This window comes from Hippoglossus stenolepis, chromosome 10 (assembly GCF_022539355.2).
Source record: "Hippoglossus stenolepis isolate QCI-W04-F060 chromosome 10, HSTE1.2, whole genome shotgun sequence".
NCBI classification, from domain to species: domain Eukaryota; kingdom Metazoa; phylum Chordata; class Actinopteri; order Pleuronectiformes; family Pleuronectidae; genus Hippoglossus; species Hippoglossus stenolepis.
The window spans coordinates 2,364,195-2,384,972 of NC_061492.1; the positions used below are offsets into that span (position 1 = coordinate 2,364,195).

A 20,778-nucleotide genomic window follows, 5' to 3' on the forward strand; every position below is an offset into this window, starting at 1 on the left:
GGTCCATTCAAAGAGGAAGTGCAGATGATTTGTAGATCTGCGATTCACTGTCTGTTGTAGCTGAAATTGTTCTTAAGTGTAAAAGTGTCAAAGTGCAGCGTCAGTGTTTTCTGTGTCATCAGTAAAGCTACTGGATTAAAAGTAGTTTGATAATCACACATGAAAGTTTAGTTCTAGGTTGTACATGTACAATAATGTACAAAGAACATGATGAGTTCCTCACACACAGTATTAGGATCATAATCACAGCTGATCAGGGATAAAAAGTAAGTTTAATAAAACACAGGGGAGTAAAAATACAGATTAAAAAGGAGAATTTGTCAAATTGTCAAGGGTCAAATTTTGCAATAACAATGAACACGTGAAGCGGAAATAAATACAAAACTGAGATGTAATAAAAATAATAACAATTAAAGATTCAACATTCAAGAAGATTTGTTATCATTCCAAAACATGAGGGAAAGAAACTTAGTGCTGAGCTAACGATAAGCAGCAAAGAAATAAAACACTAGAATCTAAAAACTAAGCAGAAGCAGCAAATAAATACAATAAAATATAAAAATTCAAGTATTATTGCACATGAAAGATATGAATATATAATATGAATCACTTCAGAAATTATAGGATTGCAAGATAAGAGTAGGTCTAACAAACCTTTACTTCAGTCTACACATTTGGGTCCTATATATCTATCTATATAGATATAGATATAGATAGATATTTATATCGATATAGATACATATAGATATTTATTCCTTTAAACCTTATTACTTTGTTGTTTTGTCTGATATTTCCTGACTAAATCGAGTATTTTGACTGAGATAAACAGAATAAATGACTGAATCACTTCGTGGTTTTTATTTGATTCATCTTCTCAGATTTGATTTGTCATCACGTGAGACTCAAACTGGTCCAAGTCACCTGTGTTCTCCTGCTGCTTCAAGTCAAAATGGCTGAAAGAAACAATCTTTTGTGCAGAATGTGAATCGCAGTGTGATGGAGGAGCCAATGGAATGAATGGACCACAAATACCGACCAATGGGAGGAGAGCCCCGCGCCTATAAGAGGCGGAGGAGCCGCGGAGCCGAGCGCAGAGCTGCAGGACTGAGCTGCCCCTGATCCGTGACGCGCCTCGGCTGAAACATAGGGATCTTCGTCTCCACCCCTGGTAGCTCTAGTAATCCACAAATCCGACGACAACAGGTAAGAGGAGATCTCAGCGGATTGAACGTGTCCGAGCAGATTCCCGCAGGTTTAAATGATGGAGTCAGGGAGGGGAAGGGGGTGGATGTGGCCTCAGGGAAATGTCCGCTCCTCTCTGCAGGAGCATCAATTAAACACGAGGCGCAGCGTGTAAAATGTGCATTTCTGCAACACGTCGCATGCACGCTCCTCTGCAGCTGTTTGATCATGTTTGCGACGTTGTGACGTTTATAAAAAAGAAAATGTCTTTGTTGTCCCCTTTGTTCCGCCGCCTCCTTCATCCTCCATCCTCCTCCTCCTCCTCCTCCGCCCTGCAGGGAGCAGCCATGCCTTTCGGTAACACGCACAACCAGCTGAAGATGAAGTTCTCCTCGGAGCAGGAGTACCCGGACCTCAGCAAACACAACAACCACATGGCCAAGATCATTACTCCTGCCATGTACGAGCGTCTGAGGAGCAAACAGACACCCAGCGGATTTACCCTGGATGACATCATCCAGACTGGGGTGGACAACCCAGGTAAAAAAAAAACCCAAGAGCCTTTTCGGCGAAGCAGCCATCTGCTGTGTCTGAGTGTGTGTGTGTGATGTAGTGTGTGTGATGTAGTGTGTGTGTGTGTGTGTGTGTGTGATGGGGTGTGTGTGTGTGTGATGGAGTGTGTGTAATGGCAGCTCTGGGCCTCATATGAGCTGTGACCTTGTTGAAGGATAAAACCTTCGCAGCACAGAGGCGCCCATCCTCCATTTTTAAAAGCATCAGTGCAGCTTTATAAAAAAAAAAAAAACTGTAAAAGATTAGCAGCGTTGCGTAACGTGTGCACGGCAGCGGCTGATAATCCACTGCTGCTCTCAGGTTTAATGGCGGCTTGTTGTGCTGCAGTGGCAGAGATCATGTGTTAACCCCTTCAGAGGAGGCGGATGGAGCAGGAGGCCTCAAGGTGAGGACAGGCCTCCTGCTCCATCCGTCCCCTGAAGGGCTCTGAGGCTGCAGGGGCCTCGTCTGATTCTCAACCCTGCACACGTATGAGACGCCGAGACACCAGCAGCTTCACCATACATGGCGTCGTTCACACTCTGTGCGGTAACCGTAGGGGCCTCCGTCACGAGGGCCTCCGTCACGAGGCCCTGCCGAGGCCCACCCGTCCCTGCTCCCTGTCCCCCTTGACCCTGGTGACCTTGTGTGCAGGTCATCCCTTCATCATGACCGTGGGCTGCGTTGCCGGCGACGAGGAGACGTACGAGGTCTTCAAGGAGCTGCTGGACCCCGTGATCGAGGACCGCCACGGTGGCTACAAGCCCTCAGACAAACACAAGACCGACCTGGACCCAGAGCACCTGAAGGTAAGCTAGGCCGCAGCCGCCAACGCGCCCAGGCCGACGGTGAGCACACGCCTGACGTGTATTGTCTCTTTCAGGGCGGAGACGACCTCGACGCCAACTACGTCCTGAGCTCCCGTGTGAGGACCGGACGCAGCGTGCGTGGCTTCTGCCTGCCGCCGCACTGCAGCCGAGGAGAGAGGCGTGCTGTGGAGACGCTCTCCATCGAAGGTAAAGGTCACGGCGGCTGACACCTGGTGATTGACAGCTGAGGTCGTTTGGTCCGTGAGTCGCTGACGTCGTGTCGTCAGAACTGAAACGTATCTCACGCACACACGAGGCTCCGGCTGAATAATTCTGTTACGTAAAAATAAGAATCTGAGACAGTGATGCACAGGCAGCTCACTCCTGTGGTAGTGGGCACCCTCTAGTGGCAGCAGGTGGAACAGCACATTACTGCACTGCACACAAATGTAAATGAGACTCGGCTGAAAAACAGATGCTGCAACTGAACTCTAATTAATGAATCATCAGAATCTATTGAAAATGAACATGTACAAGGTATTTGATGGGAAAATAGGAATATATATATATACATAAATCTATGTTACCAAGAGCTGAATAAGAAGTAAAACCAAAACATTAAGAATCAGACAATTGACTAAATTCAAACATTTATATATTTACAGGCTGCAGCTTGACTAATCATTTGGTTCTAAATTTAAATCAACATTGTCCATAAGTGGATCTTTATTTATTTTCTTTTTCAAATTGGAGACGAGAAAGGACTTTGACTCTGATTTTGACAAATGAAAGTATAAACACCATGAGTGTATAAAAGTCGCCCGGTTCTGTTTTTACAGTAAAATGAGATAAATTATAATATGGGACAGGGATGAAATGTACAATATACTTTACATATATTTGACAGTGTACATCTGGACAAGTCATACAAATGTAAACTCTTACTGAAAACTTTGAATGTTTGATTTATACGGTTATTCTTTTTTTTCCCTTCTACCTTTATTTCATGAAGCCAAAGTCTTTTTGGTCGATTGTCTGGTTCTTCATTTTAATTTTTTACTTATTCAGCTCTTGGTAACGTGTATATAAAGGTTCAGTTTAGTGACATCTAGTGGTGAAGTGTCATGTTGCAGCTTTCAAATCTAAAGGCCCATTCTAGGGTAAAGAAAACAACTTAGATAAAACACTAGGATTATTTTATATTTCATTTCTGCCATTAGATCCTCTCACCTAAATAAAGCATGGTTCTTAGTTTTGACGTGTCCCTCTGGTCTGTGCAGCTCTGGCCTCCCTGAGCGGAGACCTGAACGGGAAGTACTACGCCCTGAAGAACATGAGTGACGCCGAGCAGCAGCAGCTCATCGACGACCACTTCCTGTTCGACAAGCCCGTGTCCCCCCTGCTGCTGTCCTCCGGGATGGGCCGGGACTGGCCCGACGCCAGGGGCATCTGGTGAGACCTCGTCTGTCCCCCGAGCTTTTTATATTAACGTCTCCGTTGGTTTGGAACGAGGCTGAATTCCTCCGTTTTTGTCTCCAGGCACAACGACAACAAGACGTTCCTGGTGTGGGTGAACGAGGAGGACCACCTGCGTGTGATCTCCATGCAGAAAGGAGGCAACATGAAGGAGGTGTTCAACCGCTTCTGCACCGGACTCACCAAGGTCAGCAGGAAACCTTCAGCTCCATCAGCCTCTGTGACCTCAGCCGGGTTCTGTCTAACTTCTCATTCTGTTGTTTTAGATCGAGGGCCTGTTCAAGGACAGGGGCCACGCCTTCATGTGGAACGAGCACCTGGGCTACGTCCTCACCTGCCCGTCCAACCTGGGCACGGGTCTGCGTGCCGGCGTGCACGTGAAGCTGCCCAACATGAGCAAGCACGCCAAGTTTGAGGATGTTCTCAAGAGGCTGAGGCTCCAGAAGCGTGGAACCGGTACGAGAACCTGCACCTTCTTTCTGCTGGAGGTCAAATCCTTCTGAACATTCAGTGTCTTGAGTTGAGGTTTTTATTCTTCTCTTCCTCAGGTGGCGTGGACACGGCTGCGGTGGGCGGCGTGTTCGACATCTCCAACGCCGACAGACTGGGCTTCTCTGAGGTGGATCTGGTGCAGATGGTGGTCGACGGCGTCAAGCTGCTGGTCGAGATGGAGAAGAAGCTGGAGAAGAGTCAGTCCATCGACGACCTGATTCCCGAGCAGAAGTGAATCCGTCCTGACGCCCGACCACCAACACTCTCCTCCTCCTCCTCCTCCATCATCCCTCGCTCCCCTGTCTGAATGAATGTTTGACTCTGTATCACACGGTTGGATTTGTTTGTGTATTTAAAATGAAACGGTTCCTGTTCGGTGAGGATGGATCTGAAAAGAAATAAAACAACTTCTGGTTGAAGTTTGATCCCTGGAGAGTTTAATGTGTTTTCTCAGCAATCACATCACTGACGTGTCCTCGTTTCTGTCTTAAAGACGTAAGATGGTTTCTCAGGGTTTTTATGTTCAAGTTAAAAAGTCTGTGGTAAAGGGAGAAAACACTAAAGTTCCTGAAACACCTCGACACTGATGCAACATTTTTAATCTGTCGTCCATGTGGATTTGATTCATTCTTTACTGTTAGTTTTAAATATTAATTCTGGTAAGTTAAACACTCTTCAGTGAACTCATATATGGTTTGAAGTTGGCACTTCCTGTCATGTGTTTGGACTATAATGGTCGGGCATAAGAATAAATAAGGGGAAGTTATTTTTTTTTTTATCCCCACTTTGCATTTATAGAAGTTGAAACGTCAATATACAAACTAAGCAGGTTTCTTTTTAAATTGCCTAAAGAATAAATTCAAGAAAGTTGACATGTCAAAGTAAAATCTGTAGATCAGAATTTATTTTCCTTATGGTAAGTTTAAATGTCAAACTTAAAAATTTAATATTTACCAACGTTGGTACATGTATTCTACTAAATGCTTTGAGTAGATGAATTCACAAAACTTCAGATCCTGTTTTGGTAAAGGAAATTTTCAGAAAGATTGACAGAAACAAACTCAGCTCACAGCCATCTGTCAACTTCTTTTCTAAAATGCAAAAACTAATATCTGCCTCTGATTTTCACCGTTTCTCAAAATGCAACAGAACCTTTTTTTCTTGTCTGTTCCCTGAATCAGGCACCAAACTAAATATTGGAGCTAAAATCAGCTTCTATCTTTGACTTTTAGCTGATTACAGTAGAAACACTGATCTGAACATCAGGTCACGTTTCACTGATTGAATTTGAATGTTCAGGCTTCACAGTAAAATGCTGGTTTGTATTTCCTGTTCTAAACATATTTTCATCTGCATTCACATTCATAGACTTTGGCACAAGACACAGTGAAAACACATCAACACAGAGAATATATATAATATTTTTAATAATGAACAGGCCTATACTCATCAAAGGCTTATAACTTTAATCTGTCATTATTTTTATTTACATGAAACAACTAAACGTTCAGTTTGTCACTTTTCCTTTAAACATCGAACACATTTAAATATCAGAATCGAGCTTCATCTGAACTGCGTCCGGACACAAAGGATCGTGAGACGTGTAAGTTGACAGACACTTTAATTGAGACATGAGTGAACCTTAACCATGTGGGCGTGTACACGGACCCCCGCTCATCTCCACCTCCGACGAGATACAAAAGAAAGAAAACGAACAGGAACAGAATGAGTGTTGCAGTGAAGCCGTCTCGAAAAAAGTAAGATACATTATTTACACTGAAAACAAAATGCTACGTAATTTTTTATCTTTTTCCGGGAGAGAGAGAGAGAGAAAAAAAAAAAAAGATTAAATAAATAAGACTAGAAATGGTTTTTTTGTCCACATTCACAGCATGACAAATCATATTCAACTCGTTAATGTCGACCCCGTGTGGCCACAACAGACGCAGATATTAGTAGGTAATTCAGTGATTATTGCCAAAAGCCTTAAACTATACATTATCATATTCAATACATACTCTGTATTTTGTTTTTAAAAAAGGAGACGTTTGGAAACTGCTACTTGGATGATTGTACAGCTTAAATACTTCTAGATATATATATGTATACTTTTAAACCCTTTTGTTCATAGCTTTAACTCGTTGGCAACTTTGGAAGCAATGTTTTTGAAAGCGATGGATGATCCGGATATCCGCTTGAACCTGACGCCGTTGAGGGAGAGACGGGGCAGCTTGCAAACCTCCATCTCCCACTGGACCAGGTTCTCGGCGCGCCCGTCCCCGTGGACGCAAAGAAGCAGGAAACTCTCTTGCTGCTCGTAGTCGCAGTTGTTGGCGTCGAGCACCTTGCGAATCTCCCGCATGATGTCGCAAGGCTCCATGGAGCTGGTGGTCCTCATACTCCAAGTGAATCGGAGGGAGCGAGGTTTACTGTCTTTATTTTCCCCTTTTTGATCCCCAGGTACATGGCGACTGTCGGGAGGAGAGAGCACAGAGAGAGAGGTTGGTCGTTCGGGTATTTAAAACAGTGTTTGGAGGATGAATGGCAGGTTTGTGGAGAGGGCGGGGGAGGGGGTTGACAGGAACATGCCATGCGAACAGAGCAGCTCTCAGGTACAGTGCCATGCAAATCATTTTAAAATCAGGCGCCAGGCAGAGAAACACTCAAAAGGCAGAAGCTCAATGCACAACACAACTTCCAAAAACTCAAACAGCGCAGGAGGAACAAAGCAGGAGGAGGCGGGGGGTCACAGCTGCAGACGAGGACAAACTGAAGCCTTAAAGGTGGACGGACATGTCGGGGGGTAACCTCACCTTGAGCCCTCAAGTCTCCCGTTTCTCTCAAACTCGGTTGAGACTCTGAGGTGCATGAGAAGATCAGACGGAGGAGGAGGAGGGAAAAAAGAAGAACAACAAAAAAAAGATGTGGATTGTGCACGACAAATCATTTCAGATCAACTTCAAGTGAATATATATTAAAAAAAAAAAAAGAGAATATGTGACGTGTGGTGAGGAGGAGAGTTGAGACGACGGCGACGGCGACGACGACGAGCCACCACCGCAGAACAAAACCAAACAGGAGCAGAGAGAACACAGACACATGGAAGGTTCCGCTTCCATTGAGATCGGTGAGGAATCATGGGACAGAAAAATAAGCAGCGACAGTGAAGTGAACCCAAACTGAAACAACAGCAGCAGACGAGAGGAGGAGCAGTCGCCGAGCAGCAGCTTCACACACAGCGACAACAGGAACTGGTTAACTGGACTGAGGTTTGAATTTAAAACCTCCCGAGCTTCATCCGTTCAGTCTCAAAAGGGTGAAATGGTTCAAATTAAAGTTATATTTTATAATCACAATACGGCAAATGTAAGTAAAATCATTCAAAAATCATTCACGACCTTGGAAACTGTATTTTGACGACAAATCTTAAAACGAAATCCGTCCGTGAAGTAAAAAGCTCCAATAATAAAAAAATTACGTCTGAGGGGAAAACTAAACGTGCAAAACAAAACCTTACATTTTATAATTTAATATAAAATTGGTAAATATGATAAATATGACTTATATAAAGTGATGAACACAATATGATCACACAATAGTAAGTTTATCTAATGTCTATAATAGTAAATTATCACCAGGTTACATTTTAAAGCTTTATAACCAGACGCCTGATTTTATCTTCGTTAAACTGGGATCAGAGTTATTTTGTGACTTTATGTTCACGTCTGATTGTAAATATTTATCATGCTTCGTTCGTTTTGAGTTTAAATTCAACACGTGAACAGAAACTCAACTTGAATTCTGTGTCTCTATAAAAGCTACGACCACATGAAGTGAGATCACTACAGTGATATTTAGGAAAATGCTGAGTGCAGAACTTTGTCGCGTGATTTTCCTAATTTCAAATATTCTTAATCTGTAATAAGTAATAAATAATAAACCAGAAGAAAAGCAACTGTTGGATTCTTCTGCTGACAAACTCCAGAAGTTTCCTCATTTAAAAACAACTACAAGAGGAACAAGAGGAAGAATAAATAGTTCCTGATGCATCGAGCACTGGGGACGAGATCTGAATGTATTATTTTTTACAAACTTCCTGTTCAATCTGAAACTAGAGCCACAGGAAACGGCTGACACGGCAGAATTAGAAGATTAGGTTGAATCAATATCACATATTCTATATTTGTCTTCGTCTTATCTGTGTTGTTTACAAATGGTAAATGTGTGGGAAGTCTTTTATTAAATATTGAACTGACTTGAACATCGATGTGATAGAAAACTTATTCTTCTGGTAAAATGTAGGATTTTATAGTAAAATCCAGATAAAGAAAAGAATCTGAATTTATCCAGATCAAGTGACTGTTGCCGGAAAAGACTAACGAGAGTAAGAGCAGCAGAGCAACTGGTTTAATTTGAGAGATCATTTGCTGGTTCTTCCCTCCGGCTTGTGGGAAATTAAATTGGGTAAAGCTGTTAAACTGATGGCAGCTCATCACGGAGTCTTAAATCAGCCCCTGAATAAAACTACACACGAGGAAAACGTTGGAGTAATTTAACTTCAAGGAAAATAAGAGATAAGTTCCTTGCTCCTCTGACGTGACGGAAAACAGAAAAACAGGACGGGTGGAGGAGGAAGTGACTCCGAACTCCCGACAGCTCGAGTGACTCGACAAACAAGAGTGAACAGACAGGACTGACAGCAGATCCTGGGTCAGAGAGGCTGTGAAAAATCACAAGACCGAGGAGGAAGAGGAGGAGGAGGAGGAGGAGGTGAGGGAGGAAGGGTGACAGGGGAGGGGGGGTGAGTCCCTCCACGTAACCGACACTTTCATCTCAGGAGAAGTTGAGGGATTGAAACAGCCCCTTACTCTAGATCTTCATCTTCCTACAACTCTCTATATCTTCCGCTCCTGAATCTGAAAGAAAAAACGTGAATCTGAGGAGACGGCGAACTTCTCAATGGACACATGACAAGAAAAAGAAAGAAGGAAAGGAAAGAAAGGAAGAGGGAAAGAATATTCAAATGTATGACATGGCGACAGGCGAAAAATCAAAGAAGGAAAAGACCATGGAAGGATGACAAGAAGGAAGGAAGGAAGGAAAGGCTGATAAGAGACCGGAGGACAGACTTACTAAGGGTCTTTCCTCCCTGGGTAGAAGGGATGGCAGGCCCTGTTTTGGCCATCTGCCGTTTGGCCGGGTCAATACTGACCCTAGTCAGAGAGGAAGAGCAGCAAGAGGTCAAGGTTAAAGGACACAGGAAGGTTAGGAAGACAAGAACACACAAACTGTGAGGAGAGGAGAGGAGTGGAGGAGGAGGAGGAGGAGGAGGAGGAGGAGGAGGAGGTGACTGGACCTACAACGTCCTGAAGAGGAGGAAATGATTTCAACTCTTTGGTCCCAAAACGTGATGAGAGGCTTTTTAGCAGAAACGCACGAAGGCTCGAAACTGACAAAATGTAAAAATGTTATCAGCCAAGTCAAAAATCAATGTGAACACAATAAACAATCCTCTGTTAAATAACTGAACAGGAGAGTGAAGATAAATATGAAGTTTTATGGTTAGTTGAATATTGATCTGAGGATGGGCTAGATAAAAAAAGTAAGGGAGGCGATTACAATTAATCCTGAGGGAAACGATTAATCAATTATCAAAATAACTGCTTCATAAAATCAATTAACCTTTTTCTATTCAATTTTTCATGCATTAATTCTATTTCTGCAAACTGAACATTTATGGGAATTGGACGATTGTTCAAACTAAATCTGAAGACGTCACTTTGTTCTCTAAAAACTATTTATAGATTGTTTATACATAAGAGGATCTTGGTTATTAAAAGAGTCAAATAGTAATAGAGAAAAATTAATTTTAAATTTACGTTAAATAAAAATAAAATAAAATCACATTTTGCTTTATTAACCAACTGACTGAAGATTAAAGTAAAACCATAAAGCTTCATATTTCTGTTCTATTTATTTAAATCACATTATTGTTTATTGACTCAGTTGAATTCTTGACTTGAGTGAAAACCTTTTTCCCGACAGTCTGTCAGAGTCAGTTCTCTTTGGAAATGAGGACAAGCACGAAACCAAAGTGAGGTGATAAAGAGTGAGATGAGAGGATGGTGATGATAAAGACACGGGGGTTTACAAATCATCCACCAGGGGGCGCTGCTGAGCCTGGAGCCGGCTCCTCCACTGCTCTGAGGCCACGGTTTGATCACATCCCTCTTATCAACGGATCTGTTTTCAGGGATCTATTCAGCTGTGTCCTGGTTTCACACCATGAACCAGAGGAGAGTGGATCTGAAGCCGAGTGCGTCATGAAACCACAAGAAGTGATGTCTCTTAGAGGAAGGAGGAGTTCAGGTCGACTGTGGATTGACTTTTAAATTATGTTATTGGCCCAAATAAGACGATTTTAATACGAACCCTTATGATAATAGTAATGTTCCTTATTATTCATGGGTTAAGGACTGTTAAATAAACAAGATGTCAAGATGACGTGAAGCTGCGATGCTTCTCAACTTGGATACGAGTTAAACTGAAGTTCTTCTTAAATGATCTTAAATCGAATCCTCAAAACAAAAAGTGAAAACACATTCAAGAGGCCCAAAGTTTCCAGAACACAACAAGAACTAAACGGGACAAATTCATCGAGCGTTCGATCCTGATATGAAACTTAAACGACTAAAGGTGTTAAATAAAACGCACAATAAAGCAAAACTAAACATTTAACATCACTGGATAAATGAACTAATTTCTACACAAACACAACAAACTTAGATTATGTTTTTTAAATATCTCGTCATGGCCGTAACCTTTTCACCTTTCACCGCGTGAAACAGGAGAAGTTTGCTCCTGATTCCACGGCCATGAGAAAACACTTAACAAAAATAATCTGCTTCCTGGTGAATAATGAAGCGAGATAACGTTTAAAGCTCCGTCCACAATGTGCAAGTTTCAACAGGAGAGAGAGTTCAGGACAGTCACTGCGGTGAGAACACGACCCCGGCTGTCGATGGCGGCCGTGCAGAGCGACGCCATGCATGCACGGGCGGATTGATTAGTGGCAAAAGCTGCTTTGTTGCTGCTGCTGGTTAATCGACTGGTTGACGGAGGAGTCCGCTCCCAGTCAGCCTGCGTCCATCAGACCAGCCACAGTGAGGACATTCACACACACACACCAGCTCCAACCGGATTAATGCACAACGCTGACACCTCCAACTCTCTTCATATGGAGATAATAAACATTTTCATGGGATCAGATTTCTTATTGTGTTTGAATTACATCCCTGTGAAGGGAATAGTTTGATTTGCTTCTATTGCTGAAAAGGTCGAGTCTGTGCAGTAAATACAAATCTGCAGCTTAGCTTAGCACAAAGACTAGAAACGGAGGGGGGAGTTAGCCTGGCCCTGTCCAAACAGTAAGAATTCACCGCACTCGAAGCTAATAGTGCCTGATATCCATATTACACCATATCAGGACATTTGATCTGAATTTATGCTCAACGGGAGGAAGTGGAGACGGGTCCTTCATCTTTATTTACAGTCTACATGTCAGATTAAATCATTAGTGCAAAAACAGCTTCATATTTACTGCAGAAGACTTGAGAAGCATCAATGTTTTAATCCAGGAATCCAAAGTAAAGCATTTGCCCGGATGTCAAACTGACCCTTTAAGAATAAAACTCACCCTGTGATCGGATTAGATGATAATTTGTAATTCATGGGTAAGAAAAACCCCGTGTCAGAAATCCGGTGACATTAATCTGATGACAACCTGTGTGAGTAAATGCGCCCAGAGAGTTTGTGTTTCCAGCTAAGCGTTGTGTTAGTTCAGTGCCGGCAGCCCCACACGTCTGTTGAGTTTCACAGGAAGTTGTTTGGTTTTTTTTTTCGTTATTTTTGGCACAGAAGCGAAAAGGCAGTACAAGAGTCCTACCTTTTGGTAAACCTGAATGACATGTTTCTACAACAGAACCAGACAAAGAGACAGTGAGAATGGTGAAGGAGACGTGAGAGGAGGGAGGGAGGGAGGGAGGAGAGGGGGAGGGGAGGCATGAGGAATCTGAATGAGTGAACAAAAATGGGCTGATTGGAATCATCAACAGTGAAAAGGAAGATTGACTTTGTTTTGTTTTTTCCATTGGTAATCAAATGATTTCAATTCCTCATTTCAGGTCAGTCATTGCAGGAGGGACGTCTCTGGCCTGGCTGCCGCTCGTAGAGTCTTTTAATGTTTGGATATATTTCCAAACACATAAAGTAACTGAACAATCCAGTGTGTGACAACAAGTACAGACACTTGTGAGATAAATCTGGAATCAGAGGGAATCTGAACCTCTGATGGTTTGGTTTTATTTGGTCTAAACCCCGAAAGAAAACGGATCTACTGTTGCTTCTTCAGATCTGATTCATGTTCACACGGTTTTTTAAAATTCAAAAGGTTCAACACAACCATGAGCACAGCATGGATGTGAGAGGTGAATCACCACAGTGACTCAACCTGCAGAGGTTATCTACTGTCTCATGAAGAGCTCAAAATAAAAATAATCCTCACGAGTTATCACTGAAGCACCAAAATATAAATCGTATTGTGCGGTTTCTACGTTTCACACTGAACACACCTCTGACTCGGTTCCCAGCAGATCTCAACATCCGCCCCGAACGTCTCACACAAGCACGTTGGTGGAAAACACAAACGCAAGAGTACACAACGGAAACACAATCACAAGCAGTTCACGACTCTGCTCCTCTCGTAGTGAACATCCACTGTCGCTCACTTCTGTTGTGGTTGTGTTTCCGTCGTGTGGCTCAGCCTTTGTCGTCCAGAAGTCTGGAACTCACTCCTTTTTCCAACACTGGTTTGCATGTGATCAAACAGCGTGAACCTGAACGTCAGATTACATCACTCTCTACTGGGACTTAGACCAAAGAAAACAAACTTCTTATAACCCTGAGCGATATCAGAGGTCGTGGGTTCGGTTCTCTGTGGCAGGCAACCAGGCAGGGACAGACCAACAACTCAGACTTAAGAATAAATCACATGGTACAGGACAGTGAAGTTTTCCCAAAGCATGTAATTAATCATCCTGACTGCACAGGGCATTGTGTGGATTGGTTTTTAAACTGGAACAGACAGAGTCACAGGAGATTAAACTGTGCAGAGCAGGGCTGGAGTCTATCTGCTTTCTAGTTCAGTCCTGACGACCATCTTCACATTTAACATTGTTTAAAAAGTGCACGTAAAATGATTTTTAGAATAAATTTAAGATTAAAACTGAACAGAGAAAGAGCTAAAGCCCAAACTGTGGGTGTTTCCTGGGGTGAGGTGTTCCCCTCGCTTACCTGCGGGTGAGTTTGGAGGTGAGTTTGGAGAACAGGTTGCTGGTTCCACGGCTGCGGGTCTGGGAGAGAGGCGTGGCATCGTGGGAGAGGGTGGGCGAGGCCGGCGGCCCGTTGTACGTGGCCGTGCGGCGGTCTCTCAGCTGGCCCCCGTGGAAGGTGCTGCGGCTGGCGGTGCCTCGGGGGAAGCGGAGCCGGTCGGGCGTGGTGGCGTTGGTGATGCTGTGGGTCGACGCCACCGGGTTCCTCTGGCCGCCGGGCGACACAGCGACGCTGCTGAGGTGGACGGAGGAGCAAGAGGAGTTTAGACTCGGACGGGACAGTTCTTCCACTGCAGACGGGTACTTCAATGTGCCTGTACTTAGAAAAGTTAATCACATTTGTCTACATCATCTTTTATTCACAAATTAATGGAGGCTTTTAATTCTGTTCGGTGTTTGAGCAGAAAACTTTGCTGCATCATGACCTCAGGAACACAAGTATCGTGCTGCAATGGAAATAAATAACCCTGCAACTCTTGCACCACATTTCCCCTCTTTCAAATTTCAAGAGTTTGTTATTGGTACATGGAATTCTACTATCGACCATGAGTTAAAGGTAAATGAATCTGGCATGTTAGATGTAAACAGGGCAGGAAATTAAATCGCATTTAAAACTTTCAGCAGCTGATGGATTGAGACAACTCGTTTAAACCTTCAGATTTCAGTGACGGAAAAATAAGTCAGATTAAGTTTTTTAATATTTTAAGAATAAACGTAAAACCTATCAGTCTTGTGACCTTTTGTCTTAAAACGCTGCTTTTCCAAAACAGTGCTCTCACTCACACTTATTCTCTTTTATTTTTCTACTATCTTGTTTTAGGAAGTCAAACAACACTTGATTTTATTTTAAAACTTCAATAAAGACGATAAGAAATGTCTGCTTATCATCCTATTGTAGATTCTAGTGCCACCTGGTGTTTGTTCTGTGTGAACAAAGCTGTTAGGTTTGAATTGACCTTCAGCGCTGCTGCTGAGCCCAGAAGGTTTCTGGGCCTTCGCAGTGGAGCAGAAACCACGAGGGATCAAAGTCAGACCGACTCTAAATGTGAGAGAGGATTTGCATCAATTCACCAGCCAGAGAGGATGTTGTTAATTTCTTAGCCCTGGACATCAAGCTCTTCAGAATGATAAGAGTGACTTTGTGTCCCTGATCCCAGTCTGAGACGGGGACAGGCTGAGGGTGCTGGGACAGCGTGAGGAGCAGGAGGAGCTCGGCCGTCGGGTTCGCAGACGAACAGGTGAGGGATCCGGGGGGCGGAGAAGATCAGGGTCAAAGTTCACGGCAGAGGATGGAGGAGAGATCGGGAGCAGAGCTGTGACAGTTGGTTATTGTGAATGTCTGAGGTCCGTCGCTTCATGGTGGGCAGAGGGATGACGGAAAAATATCATCACACACAAACGCCTCGTTGGTCAAAGCGAGGCAGCGTGATGTCAGCGTGTGGATAGATATTTTTCTAATATTGTGCTTCCACTCGTCAGTGTCTGAAATAAAACGCAGGTAAAACTTCAATCTATAAATATCTGCATGGGAATTTAAATATTAAGGAACTTCCCTTATAACTTTCATTCTACAGATCCTACGTGATTCTTGTGTTACTGTTTAAAATGTGAAGATCAGTGTTAACTTAGTGTCCTTATGTCTTTACTCCACTCGTCACACATCTACAGTTAACTCAAAGTTTTAGAGTTCTACCCGCTCTTCTCTGATCAACACGCATTTCAGACACTGACCAGAGAAACCAGTTGGATGCACATGTCTCGACAGCTCGCTGCAGGAAACGTGTCCATGGTTTAGTCGTGGTGTTAGAGAGTGAAGCTGGCTGGATGTGTGGGTTAGCGAGGGGCCGGACAGGGGCTGAGACATGAGAGGAGACAGACAGGGGGGTGGTTCGGAGGCCCTGCCGTCTTACTTGGGCGTGCAGTAGTCCAGATCGTAGAAGGAGTGGGGCAGTGTGGCCCAGCCTGGCTGGCAAGCGTACAAAGGGCCGACGGTTTGATACCTCAGCCGCACCGAACTGGACGAGGCGCCGAACGCAGCAGCCGCAAAGGCAGAGGAGGGGCTAGTGGCACAAGCCATCTCAGTCATGCTGGTCATGCCACAGTTGAAAAAAAAGAAAAACCCATCCCAAACCAAACCACAGACACACAGGCAGAAATGAAAAATAAGAAAGAAAATGGAAAGTAAATTAAGATAGAATGAAAATAAAGATATAAACTAAGGGGGTGAAACAAATTAAATCTTTTCCAGGGATCCTGTCTGAAACAATACGTGAGAAAGTCTGGGCCTAAAGAGTTGAACAAGTTTGAGTTTGGACGACTGACGCTGGTATTTGTGTTGACACGACGAATATTCACATTGACAAGTCCTGACTTTGACCACATTCATGTTCAAAGTGAGGATTTGTGTCCGTGTTGGGATTCAAACTCTAATACTGGCCACAGAGAACATTGATGATTGGTGAAAATAAATAAAGGAGACAAACTGGCTTCCATAGAAGAACCCAAAAAACTAACAGACCCATTAAACTAATTAAAAACAGTTCTTTTTTCTATCTGAGATGAAAGTGTCAGCGTCTGAAATCTACTTGTATTAACACGGACTTTCTGTTTTCGTGACGACTCCGTGTTGAAGGCAGGAAGCAGCCTCCTCTCACCTGTTCTCCTTCCCGTTGGGGATGACGGACAGACGGTCCGTGTTGTTCCTGTCGCTGCAGACGTACGTGTTCCTCCGGGTCATCCCTGCCGACGCAGTGTTATTCTGCAGGAGAGAAGCAAAGAAAACATGATGATCTGATAAGAACTGTAATGGAAAGTAATGTAGTTAAAAAACATCAGTAATCATGTTGTGAATCTCCATCAGGAACCATAACAACATGACTAAAGTAAATAAAGATGTCCTCACCCCCTCCTCCCAAAACAATATCTGGTAGAAGAAAAACATTTTCCTGATTCGAGGAATGTTCTTTATAATTCACTTGTACTCTGAAGCCGTGTCTCTTTAATTATTATACTTGTTTTTGACTTGGAGAGACTGTCCTGTTGTACGTTGAGTTAACAACAGCAGAAGGTTTAGTTGATCTCTCTTTCAAAGTGTGTGACGGATGACGTGACTCACACTCGGGCCGGTGGTGGCGCCTTTCCTGCGGTCGGGGATGTCGGCCTTGTTGGGGTTGTTGGCGTTGCCCAGCAGAGGGCTGGCGGGCGGAGCGCCGCGGCTCCCCGGGGTGCTGGGCTTACGCAGCTGGACGCCTCCTTCCTCCTTCACGCTGTTCTCCGCCGTGGTGGTCTGACTCCTCTTCGGATGAGCCGTCCCCGGAGGATTGTTCTGACCGACTGCAGCGCGAGAGAAAGGAAACAGAGACAGACGTGTGACTTAAAGATGCTGTTTGTACCCAATTCAAATACTGAACTGGGCTTTTTTTAATATTAGTGCTTTTATCTAAAATGAGACGACCTACATTTGGATTAAGAATAATTCTGATACTGATTTGAAGTGATGGGCGATGGATCGTCAGCACATTAGAAAACTGTGATTTAGATCATTGCTGAGAAAATATCTCTTAATATTTGAGTAAATGGTAATTGGAAAGTATTTATGTAGCATTTTTCTAATGTTTTTTCATAGAATTTAATCCAATTAATTAATCTATCATCTATCCATCCTTGCACTTTTATTACATTTATACTTTAAATACTTTATAATATATACTTCCACTTAAATAGCTTTAATTTAACAGTTAGTTTATTCTTCCATGCAGTTGCTGAACAAGGCTTGTACATTTCTGTGAGTGCTGCAGCTCGAGGTTTCTCCCTGTGTGTAGATATTTAAGCTGCAGGTTTCAGACAGGAAACCGTACAAACTGATGTTATTGACAAAGCGTTCCATTACAACGGGCAGCACTGAGCTGTGCAAATAAGCTGAAGGTTGAAGGGCCTCCACCCTGTGACTGGTTTGATTTGACCGCTTTTAACGAGCTCCCGACACAAACCAACCTTTATCAGGAGAGAGAGGCAGCGAGTGAGAACTCAAAAAGGAACAATAACAGCTCAGTGGCTAGAAGGTGTTAAAATTAAAACGATGTTTCCACACTGTTAACAAGAGGTCGTCCTCCTCACCTTGTTCACTGTAGCGTCTCTGCTTGTGGTTGGAGGAGACGCTCCTCTGCACCTTGAGGTGGGAGGGGGACTGGCCGTTGAGCTCGCTGTTGGGTCTCGGCTTGGCCAGAGAAAGGTTGCTGCTGGAGGCCGACTCGCTGGGCTCGTGCTGGAGGAGACGCAGACGCATGGAGTCAAAACACAAAGCACACGCTCCACATTCAGCTCGTGTGGAGTCGAGGCTGATGCGGATATTAGGGAGTGAAAGAAAACATTCCGATATGAAGGCAGGTGATCTTCGTACCTCAGAGGCCTTCCTGCCCAGCAGCAGGTAGGTGGCTGTGATCTCATCATATTTCATCTTGGCCAGAGACTCCTGGATCTCCTCCAGGTTGTAGCCCATCCCCACCATCACATCTGCAACAACACAACATATTTCACATAAAAAAAAATTTAATCACAGGAGCGTGTTTGTTATTTCTGCAGAAAAATGACTCAACCATCAAACCATCGCTTCTCAATCTTAAACAATAGCCAATAAATTTGCTGGTGATTGTTAAATGGTCAATTAACTAATCGTTAAAGACGAAATATGGCAGTAATATGCATATTAACTGTGTGTGTAAGGAATCTGACATTAGTCATCAGCCCCCTGCCTGCATCAATCAGAAAGACGCTGATTGGAGAGTTTGTATGAGAGCACACATGTGCAGGTGGGCGGACACACACACACACAACACACACACACACACGCACGACACACGCACACACACACACACACACACACACGCACACACACGCACACACAGACACACGCACACACACACACACACACACACACACACACACACACACACACACACACGTTTCCTGCTTTAGCTCGGCCTTTAAACATTTATCTCTGCGTGTGGTTGCGTGTGCCTTTGTGCGCCCCCCCGCCAACATAATGCATCACGTGAAAGCTTTTATTCTTTCATTTCCACACGTCACTCCCCCTATTAATGTTTCATAAAACTCTTCTATGTGAAACGTGTTGGAGTCACGGGCCTGAGATGGGGTCCGTCTCCAACCCAAAGGTGTTAAAATGATTCACGAGCTGCACAGTGATTTGTAACTTGCTCAGATTTCCTGCCGCCGATGAACAGGTTTGTTTTTGTTGTTGTGTGGTCGAACCCAGTGAGTGACAGCAGACGTGTTGGAAGTTGGAGGCTCTGCAGACACATAACTGCTGCGCACAATCATTATATCATCGAGTGACTCATTCCCACGGAGCTGCAGACTGTTTGAAATATCAATAAAAAGGGTTTTTAATTCGTCGGTTATCTAATTGAATCACACTCAAGTCATGGTCTCAGTCTCCTGTACCTGGAAACTGACACTAACTCGACGGCTGTGCAGCGTCAGACGAGACGAAGAACTGAGACATCAGTGGAAGAGCAGGGAGGGAGGGAGGGGGGGGGAGAGAGAGAGAGAGAAGAGAGACAGAGAGAGAGAGAGAGAACGAGCTCTGCCACTGTCACCAGGCAGAATCTGTGATAACCATCTCTTCTCATCCATCTCCGTCACTCCTTCCTCATCTCTCTCACTTTCACCCTCCTCCTCCTCAGCAACTTCTCTCTCTGCTTCTCACTTTCTGTTCATCACATAGTTTAATACTGTAGCTTTAGATATTTTATGATCAGATATTATTAGCTTTGGTAAAATTCCAAGGTTTAGACAAACATGTGCATCAGTGTAGTTGTTAACATGACTGAGTTTTGACTCAAATTCACCAGGATCTGGATGTTTAGTGGAAAAGGCTTTTGTCTTTCTGCTGAACGTCCGTGTCCATTAACGACCTCAGGCTGTAATTGCCCACTGGTCAATATGGCCTCCAGAACAACCAGGGAACTTATCAAGGAGCAGATGTGATATTTAAAGATTTAAAGATTTAGACCCTCTCTCTCTCTCTCTCTCTCTCTCTCTCTCTCTCTCGTTCCCTTCTGCATCTTTCTTTTCATCCCTCCTCTTCTCTTTTTTCTTGGGTGATTGTGAGTTCGCACTGACACATGTGCACCGACCGCCAACCCCAGCTGCTGTTATGTAAGCGCTCACCCCCTTCCCTTTTACAGCTTTCATCCTGAGCTCGATGGGGAGGCTTCACTCTCTTGTTGTCTCTTTGCATGCAGCCGCCGCGCTCATGTTTATTTCTTCATCATCACGTTTCATCTCTTCTTTTTAAAGCTCTTCAGCACTGAAATAATGAGTCCGCCTCTACGTTGTAAAGCTGTGACCACGCTGACGTTTTAATGCTTCACGCGTTCTCCTCACCAGAACCGCACACATTGATTTTGTGCCGCGATGAATGAAAAGCAGAGGATGCTGCTTTTTAATGCTCGTGCACTTTGCTGATTGCACAACAGGGTTTCACAAGGCCGATGGTCGGAACGCTCGATAAACGTCTCATGACGGAGCAAGCTTGTCTTTCAAAGGAAACTAAAATTGCAGTTATGTGATATCATCAGTTTATTTTACCTATTCTCTTCTGATCCGTGATGTCAAGCTCGGGTTCAGTATACGGCTTCAGCTCGTCCTCCTCGAATCCTGCGTTGATCCATCGATCCTTCATGATTTGCTGCAAATACAGATCGAGACAGTAAGAGCCCGGCTGACACCGATGTTGTTATTTAACTGTTACAAAGACATGACACAGACATGCAGCAACATTTGTGATAAGAATCCCTTAAACTAGCTTTTTAAAGACACTTTAAATCAGGTTAAATCTGGTATCCATGATGTTTTAT

At 43.8% G+C, this 20,778-nt stretch overlaps 2 protein-coding genes across 29 annotated transcripts in view; one reads left to right on the forward strand and one right to left on the reverse strand.

Annotated features, from left to right (window-relative positions):
* The first annotated feature begins 1,047 nt into the window (after positions 1–1,047).
* ckba (creatine kinase, brain a) lies at positions 1,048–4,942 on the forward strand. Its single transcript, XM_035167955.1, has 8 exons — positions 1,048–1,203; positions 1,521–1,722; positions 2,389–2,543; positions 2,618–2,750; positions 3,824–3,995; positions 4,083–4,206; positions 4,286–4,475; positions 4,568–4,942. Exons 2-8 carry the CDS (start codon positions 1,530–1,532, stop codon positions 4,744–4,746), a joined length of 1,146 nt encoding a protein of 381 aa, XP_035023846.1. The 5' UTR covers positions 1,048–1,203; positions 1,521–1,529; the 3' UTR covers positions 4,747–4,942.
* A 979-nt stretch (positions 4,943–5,921) lies between these two features.
* The window catches only part of mark3a (MAP/microtubule affinity-regulating kinase 3a), a 37,694-nt gene continuing 22,837 nt past the window's right edge, over positions 5,922–20,778 (reverse strand). For 3 of the 28 annotated variants that reach the window (XM_035167926.2, XM_035167923.2, XM_035167925.2), the window contains exons 10-19: positions 20,510–20,609; positions 18,300–18,412; positions 18,017–18,164; positions 17,016–17,233; positions 16,555–16,658; positions 15,811–15,987; positions 13,863–14,135; positions 12,457–12,483; positions 7,325–7,369; positions 5,922–6,982 (exon numbers count right to left, since the gene is read on the reverse strand). In XM_035167926.2, coding sequence (XP_035023817.1) covers positions 6,637–6,982; positions 7,325–7,369; positions 12,457–12,483; positions 13,863–14,135; positions 15,811–15,987; positions 16,555–16,658; positions 17,016–17,233; positions 18,017–18,164; positions 18,300–18,412; positions 20,510–20,609 — 1,551 coding nt within the window. In that variant the 3' untranslated portion in view covers positions 5,922–6,636. Of the gene's footprint in view, positions 6,983–7,324; positions 7,370–9,379; positions 9,428–9,644; positions 9,725–12,456; positions 12,484–13,862; positions 14,136–15,810; positions 15,988–16,554; positions 16,659–17,015; positions 17,234–18,016; positions 18,165–18,299; positions 18,413–20,509; positions 20,610–20,778 lie in introns of all 28 variants that reach the window. The other 25 variants (XM_035167949.2, XM_035167927.2, XM_035167936.2 and 22 more) reach the window with 19 other exon arrangements.

Bases quoted from the DNA above. Each gene is read 5' to 3' on its own strand.
- ckba (XM_035167955.1), top strand. From the start codon at position 1,530: ATGCCTTTCGGTAACACGCACAACCAGCTGAAGATGAAGTTCTCCTCG. The intron at 1,723-2,388 runs GTAAAAAAAAAA...CCTTGTGTGCAG, and splicing joins GACTGGGGTGGACAACCCAG to GTCATCCCTTCATCATGACC. The intron at 3,996-4,082 runs GTGAGACCTCGT...TTTTGTCTCCAG, and splicing joins CCCGACGCCAGGGGCATCTG to GCACAACGACAACAAGACGT.